Here is a 17,573-nt window from a genome sequence, read left to right as displayed (position 1 = left end):
TGTTTTCATCTCCCTTCCTGAGAAGACAGGGAGGGCGTGACCACCTGTGTTCTAAAACAAAAGAAAGCGGGAGATGTAAAGGGCTGAAACTCTGAATATATACTGGAATCAGACAACTGAGCACTTAAGGCTAATTATCAATTGGACAATACTCTATTAGCATATGCTTGGAAAATGGCCCTTCTCACTATCCTGTGCTGGCTTGATCTTTTGGTATATACAGAGAATTGTAGGAGGGCTAGGGGGTGGAATAAGACAAGCCAGAGTCACCTTTACAGTGGACCAAGCTCATGGAGAGCTTGCATCCATTCCTTTCACTTCTACCCCTAAAGACCAAGAAAAACACCAAGAACTTTTGCTTATCCTGACTCCAGCTGATTCTAAGGCATCTGGGGAGCTAATTCGGTCTTCACAACCAGCAGCTTCATCCTTAGCAGAGGTAGCCCCGGAAGCAAGAAGCCAAGTAAGGAGAGAGGGATTCTGGGGTAATTGGTGGCCCAGCAGGGAGAGGATTCTGGGGAGTAGACACAAGTTGGTGTCCCAGCAGGGAGAGAAGGATTCTGGGGGAGTTGGTGGCCCAGCAGGGAGAGGATTCTGGGGAGTAGACACAAGTTGGTGTCCCAGCAGGGAGAGAAGGATTCTGGGGGAGTTGGTGGCCCATCAGGGAGAGAAGGATTCTGGGGGAGTTGGTAGCCCAGCAGGGAGAGAAGGATTCTGGGGAGCAGACATGAGTTGGTGGCCAGGCAGGGAGAGAAGGATTCTGGGGGAGTTGGTGGCCTGGCAGGGAGAGAGGGATTCTGGGAGCAGATGAGTTGGTGGCCCAGCAGGGAAAGAAGGCTTCTGGGGCAGTTGGTGGCCCCACAGAGAGAGAAGGACTCTGGGGGAGTTGATGGCCCAGCAGGGAGAGAAGGATTCTGGGGGAGTTGGTAGCCCGACAGGGAGAGAAGGATTCTGGGGAGCAGAGATGAGTTGGTGACCAGGCAGGGAGAGAAGGATTCTGGGGAGCAGACATGAGTTGGTGACCAGGCAGGGAGAGAAGGATTCTGGGGAGCAGAGATGAGTTGGTGGCCCACCAGGGAGAGAAGGATTTTGGGGGAGTTGGTGGCCCCGCAGAGAGAGGATTCTAGGAGCAGATGAGTTGGTGGCCCGACAGGGAGAGAAGGATTCTGGGGGAGTTGGTGGCCCACCAGTGAGAGAAGGATTCTGGGGGGAGTTGGTGGCCCGGCAGGGAGAGAAGGATTCTGGGGGAGTTGATGGCCTGGCAGGGAGAGAGGGATTCTGGGAGCAGATGAGTTGGTGGCCCAGCAGGGAAAGAAGGCTTCTGGGGGAGTTTGTGGCCCCGCAGAGAGAGGATTCTGGGGAGCAGAGATGAGTTGGTGGCCCACCAGGAAGAGAAGGATTCTGGGGGAGTTGGTGGCCCGACAGGGAGAGAAGGATTCTGGGGAGCAGACATGAGTTGGTGACCAGCAGGGAGAGAAGGATTCTGGGGGAGTTGGTGGCCCCACAGAGAGAGGATTCTGGGGAGCAGAGATGAGTTCGCGGCCCAAGAGGGAGAAAAAGATTCTGGGGGAGTTGGTGACCTGGCAGGGAGAGAAGGACTCTGGGAGAGTTGATGGTCCACCAGGGAGAGAAGGATTCTGGGGAGCAGAGATGAGTTAGTGACCAGGCAGGGAGAGGATTCTGGGGAGCAGAGATGAGTTGGTGGCCCACCAGGAAGAGAAGGATTCTGGGGGAGTTGGTGGTCTGGCAGGAAGAGAGGGATTCTAGGAGCAGATGAGTTGGTGGCCCAGCAGGGAAAGAAGGATTCTGGGGGAGTTGGTGGCCCCACAGAGAGAGGATTCTGGGGAGCAGAGATGAGTTCGCGGCCCAACAGGGAGAAAAAGATTCTGGGGGAGTTGGTGACCTGGCAGGGAGAGAAGGACTCTGGGGGAGTTGGTGGTCTGGCAGGGAGAGAGGGATTCTAGGAGCAGATGAGTTGGTGACCCAGCAGGGAAAGAAGGATTCTGGGGGAGTTGGTGGCCCCACAGAGAGAGGATTCTGGGGAGCAGAGATGAGTTCGCGGCCCAAGAGGGAGAAAAAGATTCTGGGGGAGTTGGTGACCTGGCAGGGAGAGAAGGACTCTGGGGGAGTTGGTGGCCTGGCAGGGAGAGGATTCTAGGAGCAGATGAGTTGGTGACCCAGCAGGGAAAGAAGGATTCTGGGGGAGTTGGTGGCCCCACAGAGAGAGGATTCTGGGGAGCAGAGATGAGTTCGCGGCCCAACAGGGAGAAAAAGATTCTGGGGGAGTTGGTGACCTGGCAGGGAGAGGACTCTGGGAGAGTTGATGGCCCACCAGGGAGAGAAGGATTCTGGGGAGCAGAGATGAGTTAGTGACCAGGCAGGGAGAGGATTCTGGGGAGCAGAGATGAGTTGGTGGCCCACCAGGAAGAGAAGGATTCTGGGGGAGTTGGTGGTCTGGCAGGGAGAGAGGGATTCTAGGAGCAGATGAGTTGGTGGCCCAGCAGGGAAAGAAGGATTCTGGGGGAGTTGGTGGCCCCATAGAGAGAGGATTCTGGGGAGCAGATGAGTTGGTGGCCCCGCAGAGAGAAAAAGATTCTGGGGGAGTTGGTGACCTGGCAGGGAGAGAAGGACTCTGGGGGAGTTGGTGGTCTGGCAGGGAGAGAGGATTCCTGGGAGCAGATGAGTTGGTGGCCCAACAGGGAAAGAAGGATTCTAGGGGAGTTGGTGGCCTGGCAGAAGAGAAATATTCTGGGGGAGTTGGTGGCCCGACAGGGAGAGAAGGATTCTGGGGAGCAGAGATGAGTTGGTGGCCAGGAAGGAAGAGGATTCTGGGGAGCAGAGACGAGTTGGTGTCCCGGCAGGGAGAGAAGGCCTCTGGGCAGGGTCTGGCAACCAGCTTGCTCTGCTCCCAGCTCAGAATGTTTCCCGTCCCAGACGCGTTTTTCTCTTCGCAGCTCTTGACCCAAGGGGCTCGCCGCTTCCTCCCTCCCTCGGGGACCCCCTGCTCCCTCCTTCCTCCCCCCGCCCCCCCCCCCCCCCCCGCCAGCTTCCAGCGCCTCCCTCCTGGCTCTCCCTCCCGGCCCGGCCCCTCCACGTGCGCGCCCCTTCTCCTCCCGGGCTCCCGGCTCCGCGCCCTGGGCCCCGTCTGAGGCGCGGGTGCGGGACGGCGGCCCGAGGCTGGGCGCCCCAGGAGGGAAGGAGTTAAGTCCCCCCACCCTGCCCCGCCCGGCGAGCCAGAGCTATTTAAGAGGCGGCGGAGGCAGCGCGGCTCCAGTCGGTCACTCCCGCATCGGCCACGGCAGCAGGTCCGCGCGCCAGTCCGGCAGCGGGCTCTGGGGCTCGGCCGTCCGCGGGACCCAGGAGCTCCGCGCCCCCCGCCGGCCATGAGGCCCCCCGGAGTGCCGCTCGCTTGGCTGTCTCTGCTCAAGCTTGTCCAGGCAGCCGCCGATGGTGAGAGGCCAGAGTCAGACTCTGTCTCCCTCCCTGTTGGTCCCCTCCACCCCTGCCCTCCCTCCCCTCCTTCTCCTTCTTCTCCCTCTCTCCTCTCCCTCCCCACCTTTCCCTCCCTCTGTTCCTTCCCTCCTCTCCCTCCCCTCCATCCTTCATGCTCTCCCTCTCCCCCCTCCCCCCTCCTTACCTCTCCTTCCTCCTCTCCCTCCCCTCTCTCCCCTCCCTCCCCTTCCCCTCCCTTCTCCTCACCCCAATCCGGGTGCTCCGTGATTTTAACTTTTCCCCGGTCTCTCCCGTCCCGTCCCAGGTGCCCTAAGTGTGACTTTCCGACTTTGGTCTTCTTTTTTCTCCTGCCCTTGTCTCTCCCTGTCTCTCGGTCAGTGTCTCTGTCCGTCTCTCCCACAAGTGCGGTAGCCTTGTTTCCTGGAGATACCCGAGGGGCTGCCAGCGTCCGGAGCCTCTCCCCCAGCCCCTCAGCCCCTTCCTCGGGTGCCCCCTCTGCCCCCGGTCCCTCCCCCCTCCCTCCTTCCCATCTCCCCTTTGCCGCCTCTCTCTCTCTCTCCCTGATGGCATCCTGCAGCCCGGGGTAGATGGGATCTTCCTGCTGGGCCGGAGCAGCTGGCCGGGAAGAATCTCCAGCTCCAAGCGCCAGGCTCCGAGTCTCTCCCTCTGGGGGGGGGGGGAACGGAGGGAGGTGGAGGGGGGATGGAGGGGAGCGGAGTGGGGGGAGAAGGCAGTCACCCAAGGACAGAGATGGAGACGAAAAACAGTCTGACTCCGGAGACAGAAGGGCTTCTTCTGTGAGGAGCCGCCTCCCCGAGTCTAGGAGAGAACAATGTGTGGGGGGGAAACCTCAGCTCTAACCCCCCCATCTGTTTCCTGCAGGCTCTTGGTGCTATAATTCCCAGAATCCCCTGTGTGGTGAGTGGAGGTGGTGGGGGTGTCGGTGTGGAGGGGGGTGTGTGGGGGGGAGAATTACCGCTGACAACTTTTAGATGTCAAGGAAAACTTCCCCACCCCCGGGACAGCACCCCAAAGGGGGCTCGCTTCTGGAGAGGGGCCATGAGAGAGAACGTGAGGGATCGCGGGGACCCAATGCAGACGGGACTGAGCTGAATGATCTCGGGATGTTTCCTGTTCCATCTGTCTGGTTGTGACTCAGTATGTGAGTGTGTGTGTGTGTGTGTGTGTGTGTGTGTGTGTGTGTGTGTGGGTGAGAGTGAGTGAGTGTATGTGTGTGTTTGAATGTGTGAGTGTGTGAGAGTGTGTGAGTGTGTGTGTGTGTGTGAGGGTGAGGGTGAGACTGAGTGTATGTGTGTGTGTGTGTGTGAGTGTGTTCACCAGGCAGGGCCGCCTTGCACCGTGTGTGCAGGTGTTAGGAAGGTGAGCGGACAGGCCCCTGTGGGAGGGGAATGGGCGCGCAGGGGCCCCCTCCTGGCTCCCTTCCTACCAGGGGACTCCAGGACCCTCTGGATTTCCCTGGGTTCCGGGGTGGCCGGGGAGGGGGCAGCCAGGCTTTCTGCAGCCGGGGCCGCTGGGATTGGCCCCCTCTGCCCCGTCCCCATCTTCCTTGCCTATCTCTCCTCCTCTGTCTCCAGGCCCCTCACACTGGAAGGACATCGCCCACATCTGCGGGGGCTCATCCCAATCTCCCATTGACATTGACCGGCACCAAGCGAAGCCGGACCGGGCTCTGGGCCCTTTTGTATTTGAAGGATATGACTCGGCACCCCCGGGCCCATGGCGGCTTCTGAACGACGGACACACAGGTCAGCTCCCCAACAGACAGGGGCGACGAGGTCCGAGCCAGGACGCCCTGGGGGAAGTCGGTCCCTGCCCTGTGCCGCCCCCTCGTGCACTCGGGGCTGGCAGCCCGCACTGGGCGCCGGCTTTGCAGATGATGGAGGCTTTCTGCTGCCAAGGCCGAGGGTCTTCCTCTCCAGGGCTCACAGACAAGCTTAGGAAACACGCAGTTAGTGTGGAAATGCCCGGTGCACCAGCGGGGGGTCGGGGTGAGTCTGGCCGGCCCGAGGGCCCCGGAGGGAGGATCAGGAGGTGACCCGAGTCCCCAGGGTGGCAGCCTCCGGCACTCCCCTTGTTCTGCCCGAGGACTCATCCCGGGGCCCCGCCCCACAGTGAGGCTCTGGGGGCCCCGGTTCCTCTGACGACTCTCTGTATAAGGGGCATTGTCACTGCCCTCTTTGGGGTCTGCACTGTCACATCTCCCAGAATGCAATTCAAACAACATTTAGTAGGTGAGACCCCCCCCCCAAACATCTGTCTATCATCTATATCATCTCTCCGTCTCTCCCTATCTCTCTCTTCTCTCTCTCTCATCTTTATCATATATTTATTTATCTATCATCTTTCTTTCTCTGTCTACCAATTTCTGTCTCTCTGTCTGTCTCTGTATGTGTGTGTCTCTGTCTCTCCTGATCTCTTTCATCTCTGTCTATCTTTATCATATATTTATTTCTGTCTCTATCATCTTTCTTTCTCTATCCACCAATTTCTGTCTCTCTGTCTGTCTCTGTCTCTCTGTGTGTGTCTCTCTTTGTCTCTGTTTCTCTGTCTCTGTCTCTCTCTGTGTGTGTCTCTGTCTCTGTCTCTCTCTGTCTCTGTCTCTCTGCCTCTCTCTGTCTCTCTCTGTGTGTCTCTCTCTGTCTCTGTCTCCCTCCTCTAGTCAGTTTACATGTAATCCAGAAATAGAAGCAGAAGACCAACTTCTTGAGGACAGAAATGGTCATTTATGTCTCGTTGGTGCTTAGGAAATGTTTGTGGACGTGAATGTTAGCGAGTGTTTATTCTGATGGAGGCACCGAATGGGGAGATGGGCTGGAGGTTCCTCCCCGGGGCCCCCATGATTGAAGAAATGCTGGGGCTGGCGCGGGGTTCGAGGGAGGGCGAGGACGGAGGCAGGTAAAGGGGGAGATTTCGGGCACAATCTCCTGTTTCTATCCTGATCCTCACATGTGCGTTCCCAGAAGGCTCCAGGACAAGGAGCGTGTCTGTGTGTGAGTGTGTGTGAGTTTCTGTGAGTCCGTGTGGAGGATTTCGGGCGTCCCCTAGGCCAGGGCCACACGCTGACCTCCCGCACGTACGGCGTCCCCTTCCTCCAGTGCTGCTGAGCCTGGAGGGGCCCTGGGGCCCGGAGCGGGGCCAGCCGAGCATCCGGGGCGGGGGCCTGCCCCACGTCTACCGCGCTCTGCAGCTCCACTTCCACTGGGGCGATCCCACGGCCAACGGCTCCGAGCACACCCTGGATGGGCAGCGCCAGCCTATGGAGGTGAGGCCCCGGGGCCAGGGACTGGGTGAGCGAGAGGTGAGGGTCCTGGGGGGGGCGTGGAGTCCTCAAGCGGGCACTCAGGCTCCCCTTCGGAGCGAATGAGGGGCTTGGGGCGTCTGTGTGTCCCCTCCAGATGCACGTGGTGCACATGAACACCCGCTACCAGAGTCTGGGGGAGGCCCGGGGCCATCCCGGAGGCCTGGCCGTGTTAGCCTTCTTCTTCAAGGTAGGGAGAAGCTTGGGGAGGGGCTGCTGCTTCTGCTGCTCACTTGCAAGAAGAGGGGGAGGGCGTGAGAAAAAGCAGGCCGGGAAATTGGGGGGGAGACAGACTATGTAGGGGGAGTGAGGCAAAGTAGAGAGAGACAGGAGAGAGACAGAGACAGAGAGACAGAGAGACAGACAGAGACAGAGAGACAGAGAGACAGACAGAGACAGAGAGAGAGAGAGAGAGAGACAGACAGACAGACAGACAGAGACAGAGAGTCAGAGGAGGGAAGAGAGGCAGGGAGGGCGACGGCACCTGAATGACCACAGGACCGTTGCCAGCAAGGCCCCTGCTCTCCCCCAACAGGTGCAGGCCGAGGACAACAACAACTACCACACCATTGTGACCGGGCTGAAGAACATTTCTCACCAGGGTGAGGGCTCTAGGGGAGCCAGGGGCCAGAAGTGGGGGGAGGGGGAGGCAGGGAGGGAGCTGCCCCAGCACACCGCGCCCCTTCCATCTCCACCGTCCAGGGCAGTCGGTGGAACTGGCGTCGACCTTCCGCCTGGACAAGCTGCTGCCCAGCCGGGCCCGGCTCTCCCGCTACTACCGCTACTCCGGGTCCCTGACCACGCCGGGCTGTGACGAGGTCGTGCTCTGGACCGTCTTCGAGGAGCCCGTCCCCATCGGCAGGGCCCAGGTACGGCACCTTCCCCCCTCACTCTCCTGGGGGAGGTCGGGGTCACGGATCCTGGCTCCCCAGCCCGGGGGGGTTGGGCAGCGGGATACCCCCGGGTCCGAGCTGAAGTGCCTCTCTCCCCCCTCAGCTGGCCCAGTTTGTGTCCACCCTTCAGGCCAGTCCCCCGGGGGCTCGGCCCGTCAACATGACCAACAACTTCCGCCCGGTGCAGCCCCTCGGGGCCCGGAGGGTCCTGGCTTCCCGCGACGTCACGGCCAGCGGAGCCCCGGACTTCTCCCTCCCGACAGAGACGTGGGTCCTGATCTGCCTGCTCCTGAGCATGGGGCCGGGCTCCGGGAGAACGCTCTGACCCTCTGGTCCAGGCTTCCCCCCTCACTGCTCCTGGGGGCTCCCCAGGTGCTGCCTATTGGAGTATCAGTGGGGGGGAAGAACCTGGGGCAGGAGAAGCGCCTGGGCCATCACCAGGGCCCACCGTGTGACCTTCGGGAAGTTACTTGGATTCTCTGAACCCCAACTTTCTCATCAACCCAATGGAAGAAAGACACCCCCCCTATAGACTGGACAGGCTGCTGAACCTCAGGTTCAGGGACAAACACAAAAGGCTTTGGAGTTCGGCACCGGCCAGAGAGGCGGGGAAACGTGCCGGGAGGGAGCCGAGCCCAGAGCCGGGAGGCTGCTCAGGCGTCCTGCTCCGGGCCCCAGCATCCCGCGCCCCAGCATCCCGTGCTCCAGCATCCCGTGCTGTGACCGGGGCTGGGCTGCAAGGTTCCTGGCCTTTTTATGTGCACATTCCCAGGCTTACAGGCCCCAAAGCTGGAAGAGACCTCAGGGATTATCCAGCTCCATCCTTGGTATTGTTTTCAGGCCCCCCCCCACCCTGCCCCAGTTCTGACATCCCCTGTTCTAAGGTTCCCTCTCAGCTCTGACATTCCCTGTTCTAAAGTTTCCTACCAGTTCTCACATTCTCTTAAGGTTCCCCTCCCAGTTCTGACATCCCCTGTTCTAAGGTTCCCTTCCAGTTCTGACATCCCCTGTTCTAAGGTTCCCCTCCCAGCTCTGACATCCCCTGTTCTAAGGTTCCCCTCCCAGCTCTGACATACCCTGTTCTAAGGTTCCCTCTCAGCTCTGACATTTCCTATTCTAAAGTTTCCTACCAGTTCTCACATTCTCTAAGGTTCCCCTCCCAGTTCTGACATCCCCTGTTCTAAGTTTCCCCTCCCAGCTCTGACATCCCCTGTTCTAAGGTTCCCTCTCAGCTCTGACATTCCCTGTTCTAAAGTTTCCTCCCAGTTCTGACATCCCTTTCTAAGGTTCCCTCCCAGCTCTGACATCTCCTGTTCTAAGTTTCCCCTCCTAGCTCTGACATTCTGTTCTCGAGCTGCCGTTCTGCCCCATGAGCTGCCAGTCTGGGCCGCATCTTCCCAGCCTCCCCCAGCCTCCCCCAGCCTAAACAGGGAAAAGAGACCCGTTTTGTTAATAAACGCCTTTATCAGCGGCCCCCCTCTTATAGAGCAGCCTTCATTTTCGAGGATGGCGAGGGCGTGAAATCCTCTGGGGTCGTCCTGGGGGTCTGGGCGAAGACGAGGGTCCGGGTGGCAGTGCCCATGGAGACTGAGAAGCTGAGTGGCGCCGGTGGCAAGCCGCTGAGCTGGGCGGTGCTGCTCCTGGGCGGCCTGGGTCTCCGGGGTCCCGGCACCGGCTGTTCCGTGGGCCCGGTGGCTCGGTGTGCGCCCGCCATGCCCGCTTCCCTCCGGCCCGTCTCCAGTGCCAGGTTCAGCAGGAACTAAGTACAACAGAATTCCGCCGTGAGCCAGAGCCCACCTCTCTCCTTGCCGCTGGAGGCCTTCCTGGGGGGAGGGAGATACAATCCAAGCCCCCTGACAGCAGTGCATGGGGACTTGGGGAGCGGCGTGGGAGCCTCAGGGGCCTGAGATTAGGACAGGACAGGAAGGTCCTAGGCCACAGCCACCCGGCCACGGGGGCCCAAGGATGCCCTGAGCCAGCCTTCCTGACTCCCCTGGAAAAACTGGAGGTCCTGGGAGACCAAGTGCCGGCTGCTAAGGCCCCCGGAATGGAAGCCATGGGCCGAGCCCCCTCTACCCTCCCTCTCTTTAGAAACCTCAATGTCAGCCCAGTTTTCTCCCTTCTGGGGCTCATTTCCTTTACTAAATGGGGCCAAGGGCCCTTCTAGGTGGCTGTTGGGAAGCACTTTCTCCTCAGAGCGCTGCAGGGGGAGGAAAGACCACCTGCTCTTCTTCTAGAAACTCGGGCCTGAGCAAGGATGCCTCTTGTTTCTAGAGAGCTCTGGGGCATACAAACCCACCCTCTGCTCTCCCCCCTTCTCTTTGGCTCCCTCGCCCCTAGCCAGGCCCCGTTGGAGGGGGGAAGAATGCTAAGGTCCCTAAACTCAGGCTCTCCAGGGCTGGGCCTTGGGGGTGGGGGGGTTGGGCCCTTTTTAAGCCTGGAATATGACCCCATCTGCTTCAGAGGTCGGTCAACCGGCCCGGCTACCTGTTCCCACTTCTCTCTTTGGCCCAGTCCAAGTTCTGGCCAAACAGAACCGCTCCCCTGAGTGGGGAGGGGGAGGGGGAGCTGGGTCCGCTTTCCCCTGAGCCCTGGGTGCCCTCCTAGACTCACAGACCTGACGTTGGAAGAGCGCTCAGAACAGCCTCCTTCCCCCACCCCCGGGTAGTCTTCCTGGCCCCTCCTCAGAAGGTGACTGACAGGGGCACTCCTAAGGGCGCAGCCCTCTCCTTGGTACTGATCTCACTGTCCCCTGGATTCCCTGTCTGGACCGGGAGCTCCCGGAGGGCAAGGCCGGTTGCCTTGTGGCCCTACATCCGGGTCGCTGGGCTCAGAGAAAACCCCGCTGGCTCCACTTGCGCACAGAGGAGAGCCCGGAGGTCGGGATGGGCCGGGGCACGCTTACCTGGCCTCGGCGAGCTGCTGCCGCGGGGGCGGGAGCCCCTCAGTCTCCGTCGGGCGCCGGGCCAGTGGCGGGGGGCGCCGGCGACTTCTTCGGAGTTTTCTTTTCGGGGAGCTCGGCGCCCGCTTTGGGGGAGGTGGCGGCCGTCAGGGCGTTGACGGTGCCGATGGCCCGCAGCAGCGCCTGGCCGCGGGTGGGGGCCGGGGCCGGGGCCGGAGGCGCGTCCTTGCGGGGCCCGGGGGGCTCGGCGCCCGCTTTAGGGGAGGTGGCGGCCGACAGGGCGTTGACGGTCCCGATGGCCCGCAGCAGCGCCTGGCCGCGGGTGGAGGCCGGGGCCGGGGCGGGCGGAGCGTCCTTGCGGGGCCCGGGGGGCTCGGCGCTCGCTTTGGAGGAGGTGGCGGCCGTCAGGGCGTTGACGGTGCCGAGGGCCCGCAGCAGCGCCTGGCCGCGGGTGGGGCCCGGGAGCGCGTCCTTGCGGGGGCCCGCGGCGGGCCGGCGGCGGCCCCCGGGCCCGTCTTGCTGGGGCTCCTGCGGCGGAGGGGGCTGGCGGCTCAGGGCTTCCCGGAGCGCGGCCAGTTCGGCCGCCAGCTCGGCGCGCAGCTCCCCGAGGCCGGCCGAGAGCTCGGCGCGCAGCCCGGCCAGGCCCGCCTGCAGGCGCTGCTCGCTCACCTCCAGCACGCCGGCCGGGTAGGTGGCGCCGCCGCGGGGCTCCCCGCACACCGAGCACACGGAGTACGCGGAGCCCGGTGAGGGCGGCACGGCCGCGGGGCCCCCGGCCGCGCCCACGCGCTCCACCACCTCGGCCAGCCGCGGCCCCGACGGCTCGTCCCGGCCGCCCCCCCGCGCGCCCCCGGGCCCGGCCGCCTGCGCCCGCAGCTGCCCGCGGAGACGCGCCAGACGGCCGGCGCCCCGCGGCTCCTCGGCGCCCTCCAGCCCAGGTTCCGCCTCCTTCCGCCGCCCTGCCGGGGCCCGTCGAGGTCCCAGTCCCGGGGCTCCGGGCCTGGCCGCCTCCGCGACCCCGGCGCCGGCCATGTGTCCCGGCCCCGGCCTTCCCCCGCGTCTGTCCCCGTCCAGGTAAGGTGCGCAGCCCCAGAGGCTGTGCCTCTGCCCGCAGCGACCCAAGGCTCCCAAGGCGGGAGCCTCGGGGCCCGGGGCGGAGCCGGGAGAGCCAGCCCGGAGCCCCGCAGCCTTAACAACGTGTCCCCGCGGCCTGGGGCCCGAGGGACGGGCTGTGGGAATCGGTGTGCGGAGGAGGGGCACGAGGGCCAGAGTGGGGGGAGGGAGAAGCCAGCCCCGCCAGGTCCGAGATTCCCTCTCGACCTCAGCCCCGCCCCCATGCCACCTGGAGGAAGCCCCTTGCCCTCGGTACTCGTCGGTTTCTCCTTTTTAAAACGGGGGAGCCGGAGTTGAAGCCTCGGGATCTCCGAGGCAAGGGGAGCTCGGGTCTCCTCCGACACAGAGGAAACTCAGCAAGATGACTTGAGAGAACTCAGAGGATTGGAGAGCAAAATCGAACTCAGGTTCCCCCCAATGAACCTTAGGCTCCCTTCCAGCTCTAGGCTTATGGTCCTGGGATTCACTTGGGTGAAGTTGACTGGGAGCCCCAGGGAGCCCCAGGGAGCCTCTGTCTTTTTTGGGGGGACAACTGTGAGAACAGTGAAGAGAGGGGGTGTGGGAGAGTTAACTTTTCCGGATTTCCCGGATAGAAAAGAGTCTTGTGGGGAGGAGGGACAACGAACTTCCGGTGCAGTGTCTCGATTGACCCTCAAATTACCAAGGGCAGAGGCCCTGGACGAATGATTGTCTCATTTCCTGGCCTCAGAGTCAGGCAGAGGAGCAGCGAGGTCTTCAAAGCCATCTAGTCCTCCCAGCGTTCCCTCTACGGGGACACAACTGAACGTGGCGGGGCCATTTATCCTGGAAAGCCTGGGAGGGATCTCTCCAAGGTACCACCCGGCCTAACTCCATTAGAATCTACTGAACCCATTGGTAGAATCGGAATATTCTAATTAAAGAAGTGAATCCTCAGTCACTTCAAACAAGGACAAGGATTGGATTATAAGATCATAAATCTAGAACTGGAAAGGACTTTGGAGGACCTGAGTCTACCCGCTGATTTACTAGGGGAAGAAACTGAGGCACCGAGCAATTCCTGTCTTCACCATGCAGAGGGCGAAGGGGCTCGCTTGGGCTCACATGGCTAAGGTCACAAACGCAGAGGTCATCCGGGCCGATCCCTTCATTTTACAGGTGAGAGACTGAGGACCAGGGATGTTGTGACTTGTCCACGATCACGGAGGTTTTAAATAGCAGAGGCTTGATTTGAACAGAAGCCCTTTGAGTCCAAACCATCACTCTTCATTCTTAGGGTGTCTCACTTGTCTGAGCTGCCGCAGAAGGTCTTCCCATTTATGTGGGACCTGCAGTGCATGATCTGAGTGTGTGTGGGGGGCTTTCTATCTCTAGGCACCTGTGAGACTCAGACCCTTAACCCCTGGTCTCTGACCTCTCTATAGCACCAAGAGGCTTCTTATCTACCCTTGGGGTCCCGTTGAGACTTCAGAGCCTTGGAGAGCTGGGAGCAAGCAGGGATTTTCCTCTCCTCAGCCTCCCCCTCTGCCCTAGGCCAGCTCAAGCACACTGGGGACAAGGAGGAGGGGAGGAGGGAATCTCTGAGGTGTGTGTAAGATAATGAGTCCAAAAGTTTAACAAACACTCCGCCGTTTACACATCAAGTGAGCTCTGGCCCCTCCAGAGTTGGCCCCTTGAGATTTCTGGGGCTTATTCTAGGGAGCCTGGCATCAGGGGCCTTCTCTGGGAATTACCTACAGTGCCAGGTTAGAAACTGTGCTCCCTGCTGTAGAGTTAGCGGAGCCTGGGCGGGTATTCGGTTATGGTGTCCTCCTACCCTCCCGCCTCCAGGCAGCCATCCCCCAGTCCACAAAGCTCTGAACTTTGCGGTATAAACTTCCAGCAAAATAGAAACTCCTCGAGGGCAGGATTGTTCAGGCTTTGATTGTATCGCCACCATCTGCAGAATTTTGCTGTTTTTGAGTCATGCAGTCATTCCGATTCTTTGTGAGCCTCTTTGGCATTTTCTTGGCAAAGATACATTTCCATCTCCAGCTCATTTGACAGATAAGGAAACTGAGGCAAACAAGATGAAGTGATGTGAAGAGTCTTCCTGATTCCAAGCCCAGTGCTCTATCCACTGCAGCGCCACCTAGCTGTCTTGGCACATAGTGACCGCTTAATAGATGCTTGTTGAATTGAATTGAAAATCCAGCAGGCTGTGGAGGTAGGAGAGACCTTTAAATCCATCTAGTCCAGTGATACTCAAACTATAGTCAGGATCCCTGAGCATCCCGGAAAATTTTCAGGGAGTCTTTGCAGCCAAACTACCTTCCTAGATGGACTAAATCGTTTAAATTTCTAATGGAATGAATATCAAATAGACATAATCTATATAAACAAAAGTTCTTGGGGGGGTGTTATTTTTAAGAGGGGAAAGAGCTCCTGGGACCAAAAAGTTTAAGAACTGCTCACCCACAAAATGAATATGGAAATAGGTTAAGAATTGCACATGTTTGACCTACATCAGATTGTTGTCTATGGGGAGGGGAAGGGAGGAAGAGAGGGAGAAGAATTTGAAACACAAGGTTTGCAAAGATGAATGTTGAAAACCATCTTCGCACGTATTTGAAAAAATAAAATACTATTAAAATAAAAAAAAAAAAGAAAATCACCGATCCAGTCCAATTCACTTACATTATTTATCTTAAACCTTATTTGGGAGGGATATCTTTTATTGCCTAACATTTTCAGTTCTAATACTTCTCTCCACTCCCCGATCCAATGAGCCATTCCTTGTAGCAAAGAATACAAGAAAGAGGAAAAGCAACTTTGGCAAAACCAATCAACAGATCATTGGGTGTCTGATAGTATACACTGGAGGGTATTTCAGGTCCACAGTCTCCCACCTCTGAAGAGAAGGGAGAAGGGCACATTTTCTTAACTCTGTCCCAATCTTTCTCAGTCTCTTCAATTTATTATATGAATTGCAGAAATGCCTCCAGTGGCCATTGAGACCAAATCATGCATTCAGTCAAGAGGAATCCCATTAGTACGGGCTTCCTAGAGGGATCATCCAACTTGGACCTGGAGACTTCTAAAGAAGGAGACAAACAAACAAACAAACAAACGAATGAATGAATGAATGAATAAGAAGGAGACTCCACCATTTCTGGAGACAACTCTTACAGTTCAGGAATTTTTCCTTACATAAAGCTAGATTTGCCTCTATAATTTCTTCCCACGTGGGAAAACATGAGGATCTCAAAAGGGAGAGAAGAGACAAATCCAGGTCCTTGGATTCCATGGTGTCCTTGGACCATCGAAAGCAAGAATACCTGGAATATCTCGGAAATGAATAAATGTGTCTGTGAAAAGCCATGTCATAGAATTATAGAATTAGAGCTGAAAGATATCTTAGAAGTCAGAGAGTCATAGAATAGAAAAGCCATAAGTCATGGAGTTAGAGCTGGAAGACACCTTAGAGGCCAGAGAGTCCAATCCCTTCATGTTAGAGATGAGGAAGCAAATTTGAAAGTAGGAAAGAACCCCGTCCCCACTACAACATACTGAGGAAACTGAGGCATACGTAAATAAACTGACTTGACCAAGACCACTCAGCTAGTAAATATCTCAGGTAAGATTTGAACCTAGGTTTTCCAGATTACAAATCCTGTACCCTCTCTACTACATCAGAGTCGCGCCATATTCCCAGCAGGTCATGCCATAGGCAGCCACCTACAGTTCCAACCACTAACTCTACCTTAAATCTCAGACTTTATCTGCTCGATGGGAAGCTGTGGTGCAGTGAAAATCTCAGAATCCCTGCCCTGCCACTGCTGGATTTTATGTAATGGACAAGTTCCTTCCCTTATCTACAGAAGGGGAAGTGATTATTTTACTGCCATCTACACTTACATTTGGGAAGAGCATTGAATTGGTGAATTTAAGAATTTTATAAAGTCTGTTTTTCATAGGTTTATTCTTGGCAAAGGGTTTTGTAAAGCTCAAGGTCCTCTGAGAAAGGGAAGTGTGTGTGTGTGTGTGTGTGTGTGTGTGTAAATGGGCTGAGGCATATCACTCACAATGACTTATGGGATCAGACCTGGCTTCAGACACTCACTGGGGAGATGTCATAAGAGGTGGCGAACTGGTCATGTAGGGAAATTACACATCCAATTAGACAGTCCAAACGCCCCATTAGTGCCCACGAAGACAACTTCCAGGGGAAGGAAAATGCCGAGTGCTTTGGGGGATTCCTGCACGTATAATTTGCAGGAAAGCACCGGGCAGATTCCCATTGGATGAGAAAACCTTGGGGGAGGAGCCATGTGGAGGGGATTATCAATAATAATTAGCATTCTAGCTACCAGTAGAGTCTCCCATAGTAAGTCAGCTCCCTAGAGGACAGCTAGCTAGATCTCCCTCTCAGGGCCCTGGCAGGGATAATGTGGTGTCTTACATTATAGAAAACACTTCAGAATGGGGGTTGAGTGAACAGTATTGTTAGCTCCCAGCATCCCTCCTCTCTGTCTACCACCTCCCCGTGCAGGCCCTCAGCAATTCACACCTGAACTGCCTGCTTCAAGTCTTCAGCACCTTTCAGCTCTGCAAGTGATTTTCCTAAATTATACCTAAAACTCAGGTCCGACCAGTAACCTCCAGCAGCTCCCCATCACTTCCAGATTCAAATACAAAAGGTGTCCTTCACAATCTGGCTCCTTCCTATCTTTCCAGCCTCCTTACATCTCGCTCCTCTCCGTGTTCTTTTTCATAGAGACCCCGGCCTCTCTGCTCTTCCTCACCCTGGATGCCCCACTTCCCTAGGGTGGGAATTTTTGCCGACTGTCCCCTATGCCTGGGATTTCTTTCTCCTGTCTCTGCCTCCTGGTTTCCTAATCCCACCTGAATCAAGAAACTTTCCCAGTCCTTCATTTTAGTGCCCTCCCAATGAGATGACCTTAGGTCATCTTGAATCAATCTTGTTTATACAGCTATGTACATGGCATCTCCCCCATTAAAATGGGAGCTCTCTGAGAGCTCTTTAACCTTTCTTTGCAGCCCCAGTGCTTTGCACAATACCTGCATACAACAGGTGCTTAAAAAATCCTTGTTGTCATCCTTCTCCCCTCCTGATTCACAGCCATAAAGCATTCCCATTGACTGCTGGGATTCACAGATCAGCCTCTGTGTTAGAGAGTCCTGGAGAATTTGACTTCCTTCCATTTATCAAAAGTAATCCAGCCTACATTCCTTTCTTTCTAGTCAGCTCTGGGCCCAGGACATTGTCCAAATGCAGTTTTTATTGTTTGATCATTTTAATGTCTGACTTCACATGTTCCTCTTTGGGGTTTTCTTGGTAGAGATACTGGAGTGGTTGGTCATTTCCTTCTTTAGTTCATTTTATAGATGAGGAAATTGAGCTCAGAATCATACAGCTAGGAAGCGTCTGTGGCTAAATTTAATTGCAACTGCTGATCTAACATAAAGGTTGATAGATCCATCCATCCATCCATCCATCTACCCATCTATCCATCCATCCATCCATCCATCCAACCATCCATCCATCAATCCATCCATCCATCCATCTACCCATCCATCCATCCATCCATCCAACCATCCATCCATCCATCCATCCACCCATCCACCCATCCATCCATCCATGCATACTTCCACCCATCCACCCATCCATCTACTCACCCATCCATCCATCCACTCATCCACTCATCCATCCATCCATGCATGCTTCCACCCATCCATCCATCCATCTACTCACCCATCTATCTATCCATCCATCCATCCATCCACCCACTATCCATCCAACCAGCCATCCATCCATCCATCCATCCACCCATCCACCCATCCACCCATCCAACCAACCATCCATCCATCCATCCACCCATCCACCATCCACCCATCCATCCATCCATCCACT

At 57.3% G+C, this 17,573-nt stretch overlaps 2 protein-coding genes across 12 annotated transcripts; one reads left to right on the top strand and one right to left on the bottom strand.

The window, feature by feature from the left end:
• The first annotated feature begins 3,085 nt into the window (after positions 1-3,085).
• On the top strand, positions 3,086-9,139 carry LOC127545723 (carbonic anhydrase 15-like). 11 transcript variants are annotated; one of them, XR_007949810.1, is made up of 9 exons: positions 3,086-3,450; positions 4,336-4,371; positions 5,049-5,219; positions 6,570-6,736; positions 6,870-6,962; positions 7,308-7,374; positions 7,475-7,641; positions 7,769-8,549; positions 8,816-9,139. XR_007949810.1 is itself a non-coding variant. In XM_051973184.1 (8 exons), the coding sequence occupies exons 1-8, from the start codon at positions 3,384-3,386 to the stop codon at positions 7,988-7,990; spliced, it is 990 nt and encodes a 329-aa protein (XP_051829144.1). In that variant the 5' UTR covers positions 3,086-3,383; the 3' UTR covers positions 7,991-9,139. The 11 variants fall into 11 exon arrangements, 1 of the variants encoding a protein (XP_051829144.1); XR_007949801.1 differs by having other exon boundaries at positions 8,753-9,139; XR_007949808.1 differs by having other exon boundaries at positions 7,769-8,648.
• Positions 9,140-10,609: 1,470 nt separating this feature from the next.
• Positions 10,610-11,599, bottom strand: FAM246C (family with sequence similarity 246 member C). Its single transcript, XM_051976298.1, has one exon. The coding sequence runs from the start codon at positions 11,597-11,599 to the stop codon at positions 10,610-10,612; it is 990 nt and encodes a 329-aa protein (XP_051832258.1).
• Between the last annotated feature and the right edge of the window lie 5,974 nt (positions 11,600-17,573).

This window comes from Antechinus flavipes, chromosome 1 (assembly GCF_016432865.1).
Source record: "Antechinus flavipes isolate AdamAnt ecotype Samford, QLD, Australia chromosome 1, AdamAnt_v2, whole genome shotgun sequence".
NCBI lineage: Eukaryota > Metazoa > Chordata > Mammalia > Dasyuromorphia > Dasyuridae > Antechinus > Antechinus flavipes.
Note: the sequence above shows the minus strand (reverse complement) of the source record. Positions and strands in the feature narration are given on the sequence as shown.

Excerpts from the sequence above, each read along its gene's own strand:
- LOC127545723 (XM_051973184.1), top strand. The coding sequence starts at position 3,384 with ATGAGGCCCCCCGGAGTGCCGCTCGCTTGGCTGTCTCTGCTCAAGCTT. Across the intron at positions 7,375-7,474 it reads GAAGAACATTTCTCACCAGG|GGCAGTCGGTGGAACTGGCG; the intron begins GTGAGGGCTCTA and ends TCCACCGTCCAG. Across the intron at positions 7,642-7,768 it reads TCCCCATCGGCAGGGCCCAG|CTGGCCCAGTTTGTGTCCAC; the intron begins GTACGGCACCTT and ends CTCCCCCCTCAG.
- FAM246C (XM_051976298.1), bottom strand. The coding sequence starts at position 11,599 with ATGGCCGGCGCCGGGGTCGCGGAGGCGGCCAGGCCCGGAGCCCCGGGA.